This window comes from Magallana gigas, chromosome 5 (assembly GCF_963853765.1).
Source record: "Magallana gigas chromosome 5, xbMagGiga1.1, whole genome shotgun sequence".
In the NCBI taxonomy this organism is placed as follows: domain Eukaryota; kingdom Metazoa; phylum Mollusca; class Bivalvia; order Ostreida; family Ostreidae; genus Magallana; species Magallana gigas.
In genome coordinates, this window is record NC_088857.1 from 13,805,492 (window position 1) to 13,817,465 (window position 11,974).

At 34.6% G+C, this 11,974-nt stretch overlaps 2 protein-coding genes across 2 annotated transcripts; one reads left to right on the forward strand and one right to left on the reverse strand.

Annotated features, from left to right (window-relative positions):
* Positions 1-2,595: 2,595 nt before the first annotated feature.
* LOC105338034 (putative leucine-rich repeat-containing protein DDB_G0290503) lies at positions 2,596-4,283 on the forward strand. The gene is made up of 2 exons (XM_011443002.4): positions 2,596-3,265; positions 3,453-4,283. Exons 1-2 carry the CDS (start codon positions 2,674-2,676, stop codon positions 3,869-3,871), a joined length of 1,011 nt encoding a protein of 336 aa, XP_011441304.3. The 5' UTR covers positions 2,596-2,673; the 3' UTR covers positions 3,872-4,283.
* A 2,922-nt stretch (positions 4,284-7,205) lies between these two features.
* On the reverse strand, positions 7,206-11,959 carry LOC105338035 (large ribosomal subunit protein uL5). Its single transcript, XM_011443003.4, has 6 exons — positions 11,927-11,959; positions 11,275-11,440; positions 10,832-10,938; positions 9,648-9,795; positions 8,940-9,034; positions 7,206-7,288 (listed from the first exon to the last, which is right to left on the reverse strand). The coding sequence occupies exons 1-6, from the start codon at positions 11,930-11,932 to the stop codon at positions 7,259-7,261; spliced, it is 552 nt and encodes a 183-aa protein (XP_011441305.3). The 5' UTR covers positions 11,933-11,959; the 3' UTR covers positions 7,206-7,258.
* Positions 11,960-11,974: the final 15 nt, after the last annotated feature.

The window sequence follows — 11,974 nt, forward strand, 5'->3', positions numbered from 1 at the left end:
TAACTCCCGGGGGTTGGGTGGGGCCACAATGGAGGATCGAAGTTTTACATAGGAATATATAGAGTAAATCTTTAAAAATCTTCTTCTCAGAGACTAATCAGCCAGGAAAGCTGACACTTGTGTGGAAGCATCCTCAGGTAGTGTAGATTCAAAGTTGTGAAAATCATGACCCCCGGGGGTAGGGTGGGGCCACAATGGGGGGGTCGAATTTTAACATAGGAATATATAGAGTAAATCTTTAAAAATCTTCTTCTCAGAAACTAATCAGCCAGCAAAGCTGAAACTTGTGTGGAAGCATCCTCAGGTAGTGTAAATTCAAAGTTGTGAAAATCATGATCCCCAGGGGGTAGGGTGGGGCCACAATGGGGGGGGGGGTCAAAGTTTAACAAAGGAATATATAGGGTAAATCTTTAAAAATCTTCTTCTCAGAAACTAATCAGCCAGATGATTCTTTATAATTGTTAAGACTTTGGCCCCAGGACAATTCTTTGGCCTCACAAGAAGGTTCAGAGTTTGATGTACGTTTATATCCCATATATAAACTATTGTTAAGGATCTTTTTGAGAACTGCAATACTCAACATATGATATGACTATAAAATCATCCTGTTAGAAAAGGGACTAATGATTATAAACATAAGAATATCCAGGGGAAATATGGATTTTATTTATACAGGATCTTCATGTATTATTGTACACTAGACTTTGACCCGTGCACGGTTGACATTGCATATCGGACATTTACGAAATAGGTTTATCGAAACACCTTATTGCTGACATTTACATAACAAAGCTATAAGCCTACAATAATGCTATTAATTTCACTACACTTTCCTTAGTTTGTATAATATAATTGTGTCTCGTGAAAGGCCCTCACCACAGTTAGAATGCCTTTTATATAACCGTTATGTAGCAGAAAATTGCAGAATCGCTCCGGAACGATTTTGGAGAAAGTTAATGAAGTTGCCTTGAAAATAACAGTCAAATTCAACACAACAAACCTTTTTGAGACTGAGAATACCTTTCAACTAAAAATTTTAATCGATAAAATGGAAGAATTCAACGCCTTTTCACCAACGTACACGTATTTTCTTTGTAAAACTGGGTGCGTCATCTTCGCTAGCCAATGGTTTTCGGTCCACTTTGCTCCCCGTAAACCCTTGGGTTTATGGGGAGCAAAGCAGACCGAAAACCCTTGGCTAGCGAAGATGTGGGTGCGTAGGACATTATTCATTTTTACGATAAAACATATTATATCTTCACTCTCCTAACAAATATAATGTAACTTTTTGGAATGTAATCAAATATTTTTGTCATCCAGAAGACAAAAGTAAGTACTTAGGTGAAATGTATATTTGTTATTTTATACTTTCTCTCATAAGAAATCATTAATTTATATGACCAGAATATATAGCAAAAGTCCAATGAAAATTTACCCGTATTTGTATTATCATTTCTGAGTTTATTCATGCAGATGTGATATTTTGGAAACATAAATTTAAGATCCCGTTAGCGTGAATGTATTGCTCATTCGCAAGATTGTAAAATCCAAATAATCCAGGTGATTTCCGGTAGTTTTTGAGGAATTTTCGTTGATTATTAATTAGCGAAGCTTAACTGAGAAAAAATAAAAACAAATTGGTAATCTTCAAGTACCAATGATGTTTGAAATATACAAAACAAAAGACAGTATTGTTTCGATTTTTTGGTATTAAAGACCAAAAATTCGAGTCTATTATTTTAATATAGTAGTATAGATTGTCCAGATAGTTTGTATTATGACTCCATTAAGCTGATTTTATCATACCTATTGTTCCTCAGGTGAGCGATGTGGCCCATTGGCCTCTTGTTTTCTTTTTGAATTGATTGTACTTAAATGATTACTGTTAAATCCCTCTCCAAAACTCGCATTTTTATGCTTGTTTTAAATAACCTATCACAGTAACAAAAATATCACCCCTTAATCACTATACCCCTCCCCCTTTAACAAAAGCATAATAAATAAGAACATTTTGTGCATGTTCTTTAACAGGGTTTTCTAAATAATACTCAAGTTTTAAGATTTATGTTATGACCAATCTTGAATCTTGTAGCACATCTCGATGGAGAAAAATCAAGCAACTCGGTCAACAAGCATCGCTGTTACAAAATGGAGATACAGATTTTCTGATAATCCACGTGGCTGTGTCATGTCTCCAGCATACACAGTACAAGTAACCCAAAGTTGGTTATGCATGCATATTGACAGTTTCTTAAAGTACACGGTTTTCATTACCCAGTAAAATTACCAAGGGGGAGAAATTATCAGTCGTCGGGTTTAAAAATAAACTTATTTCTATACTTGGTATATGATTCACTCAGCATGAATCATTCCATATAATGGCTATCTTAATCTCTTTCATTCTTATCACCCCCAATTGGTCCCGCGTCTGAAAAGTTTAGAAGACGCAGTTACTAACGTAAACCTTGAAGTCACAACAGCACTATGAAAGCTATCGACAAACCGAGTAACCCAGAAGTAGATAAAAACAGTGGCCAAACGTTATTTCGTTATGACGCGGTTTGCGTATGTCATTCAGAACTTTTGGGTCATTGTATGTAACGTATATAATAAAGTGAAACACCGGCTTAGGAGCGCAGTTTTCTTATTTCGTAGGGAGCGACAGTGTGTGCAATGAACATGATAGTCAGAGCAGCTTTATTTTTTGCAATTTTAATCTGTTTAAATTGCGAACCTCTAAGAACTCAAGCACCGAACGAAGCGGGTAATGGTTCTGACAATGCGCCGCATATTGAACAAATTGATATTGATAAAGAACTGCAGAAAGAAGTGAACACCTTAGAAAGCCGACTTGAATTCGTGGAAAACACTCTTCAAAACTTTCAAAACAATTACAACGCTTTAAAAGAGAACTTCAACGGTCTGAAAACAAACTATAATCAGGCCACCATGCGGATCCAGCAATTGGAGAACCTGACACATCAAACTGTAATGGATCTCCACGACCAGAGTTCCAAATACTTTACCCTAGAGAGCATCAACTCCAACCTTCAGAAAACGGTGGACAACACCAATGTACGGTTAGACGACAAGACGTCGGCCCTGTGGACGGAAATCAGTAATGTTACAGAGGAAGTCGTCAGTATATCCGGCATGACAAACCGGAGCTTTGACATCCTCCGGAACAAGAACGTGCTTCTGGAAAACAAGTTCCAAGAGATTTCCAACAACCAGTCAAACATTGTCTCCACACTAAATCAGATCAGTAAGTATTATAAAGTGGTCTATTTATTATCGCAAAATCCTAATTTTCTCGATCTGAATGCAATTTCCAAAGTTTACTTTTTCTGTTATTACTGGCACATGCAAAAGCTTTTCAGTGCATACGCCTTCTTTTATAGTTATGATTAAGAAAACACACACCAGTAAAATACTTTGAATTTTCCTTCCAGAATTTCCAGGACCTCAAAAGAACAAGCTCGTTGTTTTCGTCGCTCAGCTCTCCAGAGAAATTCTTATATCTACCAACAAAATAATTGTATTCGACAAGAACCAGTTAAACGAAGGGCGTGGCTTCGATCCTCACACGGGGGTGTTTACCGCAACAGCCCGCGGTATCTATACTTTCTCTGCATCCATCGAGTCCACGAATTGTGACGTCAGGGGTGCCATTTACCGAAACAATGAACAATTCGCTCACATAGCTGGGCATTTCGTTGACAGGGAGGGGGCACTGGGGAGTGCCACCAGTTACGTGCATCTAGATGAGGGAGACCGGGTGTGGGTCCAATGGATGGGGGAACTGAATGGACGTGTAGGGCACGTGCAGTCTCAGTTTGCAGGTCATTTACTACATGAGATGGACATATGAATTACAGACAAATAGCTTGATTCGTCCTGAAATGAGCAAATGTTGGCTTTGCAAATGTTGCAGAAATTCCTTGAGAAGTTGTGCAACTCGAACGGTCAGAAGTCAAAGATCAAATGTGTTTGTTTTGTTTTTAAACATTACGTCACGTCCATTCATGTGTTATGCGTACGAAATGTTGCACCATGGACAGCATCATTTGTATTGAACATCACTTTTCCTAACAAAGCATTTTAACGAATTGACTTAAAATAATGTACTAGAAAATATTAAATCATAGATGTTCAAAGCAAAGGTGTTTGCAATGGTTTTTGTTTTGTTTTTGTATATTTTTTTTTTTTGTAATTGTCTGTTTATAAGTTTTGTGATTTACTGCTTACTACAGTGTAGTAGTTAATAAATGAATTCAATTCGAGTCTGGCATTGCGTTTGTTAATTTAAACAATAAAATGCTTACTATGACGATACATACGGGAAACCGGTGTGAACAGAAGGTAGCGACATTGCAGAAAAATTAATCGCAATGATCGAGTATTATGAGGTGATCAAATTCGGTCGGGGGTGATCAATTCAATAAAACTCGAAGGGCTTTATGATAGATTTGATCACGTTCGATCGTATTTGATTACCTCATGTTACTCAAAGAATGATTTCCTCATTACTTACATTTATGTAATTTTCAGCAATTGTACGATTAATTATTAAAATCATCATTGATGAAATTTTTTGGGAATATATATTTCAAAATCGATTCGTAGTGTTATCACAGACAAAGACGCTGGAAAATGTAAATATTTGTTTATATTTACATCTTTCTTCAGCATATTAATGATTTTATCGTAAAGAGTAAGTAAGGTAACTTAATTATTGTTAATGTACATCAGTAAGTTGAGTGAACGGAACAGCCAAGTCGTCTTATATGGAATTGGACTCTGATATAATGATTATTTCGTGCAGTCTGTGATTATTCCTGGGTTGCTCAACTTGCTGATGGTATCGACCGGTCGAATATATCAGCCTTGTTAGCTTCTATAGAGCTATGAATCGCAATCGGTTTTCCTTAAAAAAAATTGAAGAAAAAATATTCGGTAGATGTATATAGTAGCGACGAAATAAATTCACTATAACTATTAACCATGAACCTTATAGAGTCACCTGGTCGCTGAGATTTTTTTTTTTTTGGAGGGGGAGGGGGGTCTACAACGTTTGATTTCTGCTAACGTCATAGTAAATCATTTCAACTCTATAAATTTTGATTAACTTAATTTGTTGACTATCCAGCCTCCTATTTGTGCTAATGTTGAGAAGACATATATCATAGAATTACAGATATAAATACGTATATAATATATATTAGATGACCCCATTGAATTTGAGTTCACAAAGTCAAACTACATTATACAATTATTGCCGTTTTTGAGGTCAATACGACGATTTAGCTCTACCCGAGAAGTACAATATTCACAGAGCCGAAGTCGAAAAAAACAACAATAATTGTTTAAATTCATTATATGATTTAGCGACGAATTGTCAAATCAATTGAGAGTGTTCTCAAGCGAACGTTTTTGTTTGAAGCAATATAGCCGAACAAATGCGATATTTCATTGCATGATTTATTTTCAGTCCAATGTAGAGGAAATCAAATGTTACATGTATATTGACCTCCTAGGTCACACATGTCACATGCAGGTGAATATAACGTTTGAATTTTTCTAGATTGGGCACCAGCCAATCAGAGAGCTATGAATTAATCGATTATATAATAAATGTAAATGTCTTGTCTGCTCAACATATTGAGAGACCTTCTCAGCTCTGAGGCAAAATTGCTCGAATGATTATAATTGTGCTTCAAATATGATTAAGAAAAATAAATTACAACCACCATTTATATGTTTTGCAACACAAGATACAAAAGGAGTTCTGGCACTGTCTTCTCGTGGTAAACCATAGCGCGTTATCAAATAGGAGTTTCTTCTCTTAATTTTGCTTATGACGAAATGAAGGTAGTCCCTAGAACTGCCATAACTCAACTATAAACATATCAATTATAGACTTACGTCAACCCAGTAGTAGACGTAAACTTACGACTGTATTTTGACGTAACGTCACACGTAAGACATTTTGTGAATAAGCAAAATCTTACAAAAAAATCTTACGTCTACGATTAAACGTACGATTTTTTTGTGAATAGATCCCCTGAACAATAGCTGTATATCTTATCAAATCTGCTTTGGAGTGTCAAACACAAAAATCAGATTATTAAAAATATTTCTTTATCTAAAAATTCACACATCACCTGATTGAGATCCCACCCTACCCCGGGGGTTATAATTAGAACAAGATTAAATTACCTGCTTTCTCACAAATTTTTCCAGCCAAATGCTTAAAGATTTTTGTAAATTTATTCCTCTGTAAAAAATCAACCCCTCATTGTGGTCCATCTCTGCCCATGGCTATTTGAACAAACTTGAATTTAATATGCCATCTGAGGATGCTTCCACAAAAGTTCTAGCTTTTCTGACCAAATAATATTTTCCCTTTTTATTTCTATGTAAATATTTACCGCCATCTGTTGTGACCTTACTCTACTCAACTGGGATCATGATTTGAAGAAATTCTAATATACACTACTCAAGGAGGTTTTCAGCCAAGTTAGCTCCTTTTTCAGAGGATGCTCTGTGCCAATTTAGCTTAAAAATGGCCCAGTGGTTCTTGAGAAATTGATAGTGAAAAGTTTTTAGACTGACAGACAGACTAGACAAAATGTGATCCGAAAAGCTTATTCGAGTTCAGGTAAATTTGCCTTTTTCCAACATTTATCATTTCCAAATCAGTATCCACCTTTTATGATTTTTATTTTTATTTTAAATATAATCTATAGGAATTTTTCAGCCATCCATATGATGTCCTCTTTTAATGTCTTAATAGTTACATGTATATATTTACATATGATATACCGATTATGATTCCCTCCATTTCTTACGGAAACTAAGATCATAGGAGACAATTCGGCTGTCGCTTTTAGCAAACGTACTGATGTACATTAACAATGATTTGGTCAATTGTTCTTACTTTTTATGATCAACTTATTAATTTGTTTAAACAAAGATGTAAATATAAACAATAAAATGCTTTCTTTGATGATTCATGTGGGTTTATATGAAGGTAGCGCTAACGCAAGTGATGTATTTTTTCTGCAATTAATTATTTCGCCACCTTCATATGCCGCATAAATCACCAAAGAAAGCGTTTTATTGTTTAAATGAATTATAAGTAGTAGCAACTATTATTGTTACTTCTTGTTACTCTTTTGTTTGAAAATATGACACAACAAATATTTATTTCCTTCGACCAGGACATATTTTATTTTTTTCTTCACTCATACAGTCTTTACTTTCCGGGAAGAATGATACCATCATACTGAAAAAAGAAAAGAAATTTCTTCAGTTAGTGAATGAAATATTTCCAACAAGCTTCTTTACATGAGCTAGGCTTTTGGAAACGATCCTCTATTATCATCAAATCAAAAATATACTCCACAAAGAGAACATATTGCTCTTCCACTACAAAAGTGTTTCCAGTCAATACAACCCAAATATTATTTACCAAGGTATAAAACCACTGACATTGATCTTATAGGACACCAATCATATCATAAAGGACATTTTGTAAGTAAAGTCTGACATGCGTATGAGATTGAAAAAGCCCATCACAATAATCAACTTGTATACCCAGTTTACACTTGGGTTAAGTGCACTAAATTTAAGCTAAGTGTTTCTATTCCTTCACATATCAATGGATTTTCATGTGATAAATTACTTGAACCTTTATCACATCAAACTCTTATGAGATCCAAAATAGCAAACATCAGTAGGTGCACAACAGGAGAGCATGCTATATTTATCTAAATGTCAACATAGTGGTTGGCATTCTAGCTATTACACAAACATATCCTTAAAAGCTTTCCTTGAGATTTTTTTCATATTTCATGGTATGCCTATCTCATTAAAAACTTTTGCACAAGCATCTTGCCAGTTGAAATTATTGAATAAAATATTTTTATAACATATATTTCATTAAAACAGGGAGTTTCATTGTACACAATCCTAAAAACAAATTAAGGTACTAGTCCCTGTAATCTTACAGTGCATTCAAGAAAACTTCACAGCACCTTTCTGTGCGCAATAAATATTCAGTTTTGTTTGTATGGGTGAAACTGAAGCTCTTTGGTCAACCTGAACTTCCCCATGAGCTATAGTTTTGCAGGTATTATATTACATACATTTTCTTGGAAAGAATATTGCAATCAGCATGCTTAATTTACAGAACAAAAATCTATTGTGCATGACCAACAAATACAGCACAGTGCCACTGACAGAAAGCAAATGGTACCTTGTATGGCTGATATATAATTGAACATTTCTAAGACAAGCTTAATTTGACATTCACAAACTAGTTACAGGCAAAAATTTGAAGCTTCAAGTTCATGTATTGGATGGACACAAAGAGTATTAAAATTCTGATGAGCTACTTTTTTACAAACTTTCATACAAAAATCAAAATGCAGTGTAAAGTACAAGACTTAAGAATCTGTTGCAGTGCAGTATGTTGAGAAGTTATGATGTGTAGAATCAACTATGTAATGATATGTCTTCAAAATGCACCAATTTATTTGATTCTATTAAATGTTTGAATAAAAGGAGCAATTTTGTATGCCTTGAAAAGTCAAAGTGTAAAGAAGTCTGTCTAAATCTTGGCATTATAATACTGTGAAACATGCCTATAATGAAGTGTCAGGGACAGGTGATTTATCTTCGTTACAAGTGTTATATCTGTCAAGTTTACAACATGCAATTAAGTCACATGGAATGAAAATCACTTTGCTGAAAGCGTCAATTCATTAAAAGCGTGTTCGCTATAACCGTGTTTTACTAAAATAATTTTAGGAGGCAATGAAAAATAGAGGAATCAGACCACTGGCTAGCACAGATGATCAACAGCCAGAAATAGAGATATTCTACAGTTGTAGACAGAGTGGCTTTGGGTTAATGCAGATAATAAACATACATACCTTCTGTTGAAACCATTTCATGGCTTCCTCCTTTGAGATTTTATGTTGTGGGCCTATCTTACTTTTTCTCTGTCGTCTGTAGGCAATGTTAAAACCTGAAGGGAGAAGGAAATTAGTAAACTTATATGTGACACAGAGCTACTATGTAATCTTTTGATGATAATGTAAACTGTTAATGTCATGCCAGCAACTCAAAGCTTTCATTAGAGAGGTTGAGATTTCAAACGTGTACGGATACGTGAACTAGGGGAATCATCTAAATTCTTTGTTTATTACGTCATCAGTTTTTGTGAAGACACGGTTTCTACACGTTCTCTAAACTTGTAGAGTGTCGTCTACACGTAAGTACAAACCTGTAGCTTTTTACAACAAATAAAGTCTTATTGATGAGTGAATGTATTCTTGTGATACATTATACAGATTTTTAAACTTCATTTGCATGAAAATTGATGAGAAATTTACCATTTATTTGGAATTAACTAAATAAATTCATGTCACAAAACTGCGTTGATTTATGAACACATTTATATCCTACAAGTTAAGAAATCTCAACTGATAAATTACAAAAATGTGTACGTGTAGTTTAACACACGTACGCGTACACGTTTTAAATCTCAACCTCTCTATTGTCTGTAGAATATTTATTTTATATAACAGAATATTTGAGTACTATAAGATGAGACATAGGTTACTAATCAAGGTTTTTACCTGGTCGACTTAGCACAACATAGAAATCCATTCCGTAAATACCAATGCCGGGGTCGTATTTGATTCCCAAATCAATGTGTTCCTGAATACCAAACCCAAAGTTTCCGGTGTCAGAAAAGTTGTTCTTTTTTAACTCATATTCTCTAACCTGGAAATAAATGCATAAGTATTTTTTTTAACTAATATTTATGTTTATGTATTGTGTGTAATAAATTGAATAAAAAATTTTTTTCTAAATAAAACACTTAACCAACACTTTAGTCCTGTTAGCCCAAACACCCAACACTCAACTATAGTATCAACATGACTGCAGTAATGCCCATTGAGATAATAATGAGTTGAGCAAATGACCAGAGATTAGAATTTTCATTCTATCAGGAGAGACTAATATTTTATCTTCTTTAGTTATGCCTCTTAAAACAGAGAAAGCTACTTCATGCTGTTTGATCTCATTTTTAGACTACAAAAATAATTAGCAAGGATCTTAACACGTTGTATTGTTAAAGTAAGACTCTTTAAAAAGATTTCAAGCAAGACGCCCACTATTATTTTTATCAGAGTAAGCTGCAGGACTGTTGATCTATTGAAAACAAGTGGACACTGTTACTCTCATACCTATTTGCTACAAGTTGGTACGTGAAAAAGTACTTGCACGTAAGGCCACATAAAATAAATATTTAGATTTTCATCCTCATTGGCAAAATTTTTCACTTTTTAAAACATTTCTAATTCACCGCTCATGTTCTTGACATAACAACAATTTTAGTTTAATAGTTAATGTTAATATGAGTACACAAACCAACTAGTAATCTTTGAATTCCATTTTGTTTCAACTTAACAGCTAAAACATGTAGACATTTGTATTCAAATAATAAAAAACTTGATTGAAATCAAACAATTATCCACGTCAAGCAGCCATTAAATTTCTGACTTTTATGCATACCCAGCACAATTTTTCCTCTACAATTTTTTTCCCCACACAATTTTTTTTCTTCAAAATTTAAATTCATCAGCACCATCAAGGGCTGCTGGGGATGAGAATCTAAATATTAATTGTGGCCCAAGATTGCAAGTTTTCATTGACAACAGCAGAAATGCAGCTTTATCAGGATAGTATTTTCTCACAAATCTACAGCTGAATGAATGGAATAGCAATTGTTTGGTTTCACATGCCAATTACTCACTTTGAGTCCTCTCTCCAGAATTTCCTCTGCTTTGGCTCCTCTCACGGTGCAATGTACAGCAATCTTTTCGTTTCTTCTGATGCCAAAGGACCTGACAGTGTAGCGGGCTAAATGAAAATAACTTAAGTTATATAACTTTAGAAATATGTACATACAAAAAACAGAATAGAGCACAAGTTGAGGAATCAAGAACAATGGATGGGTTGGAATAGTTAGGACAAAGGATCAATTAAGCAGTATTTCATTTGCAAATTAATTTTAGATCTTTAAAGGTATTGAATGTAGTGCAAGCAAGCAACATTTGCTACATTGTATTTGCATTTAATATCTTACATTGTGGCCAACAACCAATTTTTTGCACTTCCATGCTTCAATGCATAAAGAAGCAGGCAATCGTGAATGGTTACAAAATAATTTGCTAGACTGTAGTTTTAATAAGATACCTTTAGAGAAGACAGGCTGCTGGCCGGTCAGCTGTTCCAGCACCTTTGATGCTCGTGTCAGTCTGTCACCAGACTCTCCCACACAAATGTTGAGGCAGAGCTTCTGAATCCTCAGCTCTCGCATAACATTCTGTTTCTTCTCTTTCTTCTTGCTCTTGTCTTTGTCCTACAATTCAATAGCAACAATTCAATAGCAATACTTGTCAATTATATTCATTTAAATGAACAACATAAAAATCATGGACTTTCACATACGAATATACACAACTGTCAAACATTAAAATAGCACGTCTTCATATGTAACATCAATTTATGGTCGATTACTGCTCTCAGATTCTTACACCGACCGTGGTTGTTTAATTAAGAATTGCTATGTGTAAAAGTGTTCATGAGATACGTTAATCTTCAACAAAATCAAAGTATTGTGGCTCCAATTCAGACACCTATTTCATGGTATCTTCATTTCTACCAAGTCGATGGGTCAAAATACCCCCGTTTTCTCTTTTATTTCAATATGAATGGAAATAACTTGCAATACGTAATATCACCACATAACAGGGGATACGTTAGAACCTAAAGACTAATAAGAAAATGCAGCAATGCATCGATGTTCGTCGATTTTTGACGGCATGAATAAACACAAGACACTAACCGCCATGTTGGCTGTACAGGAAAAGGAAGTTGCATGTTTATTTTTACC

What these genes read in the sequence shown, in the direction of transcription:
- LOC105338034 (XM_011443002.4), top strand. Translation starts at nt 2,674, where the DNA reads ATGAACATGATAGTCAGAGCAGCTTTATTTTTTGCAATTTTAATCTGT. An exon ending in CTCCACACTAAATCAGATCA is followed by an intron (nt 3,266 to 3,452) that starts GTAAGTATTATA and finishes TTTTCCTTCCAG; the next exon opens with AATTTCCAGGACCTCAAAAG.
- LOC105338035 (XM_011443003.4), bottom strand. An exon ending in GCAGCCTGTCTTCTCTAAAG is followed by an intron (nt 10,939 to 11,274) that starts GTATCTTATTAA and finishes ATTTTCATTTAG; the next exon opens with CCCGCTACACTGTCAGGTCC. An exon ending in TGTTGTGCTAAGTCGACCAG is followed by an intron (nt 9,035 to 9,647) that starts GTAAAAACCTTG and finishes TTCTCCCTTCAG; the next exon opens with GTTTTAACATTGCCTACAGA.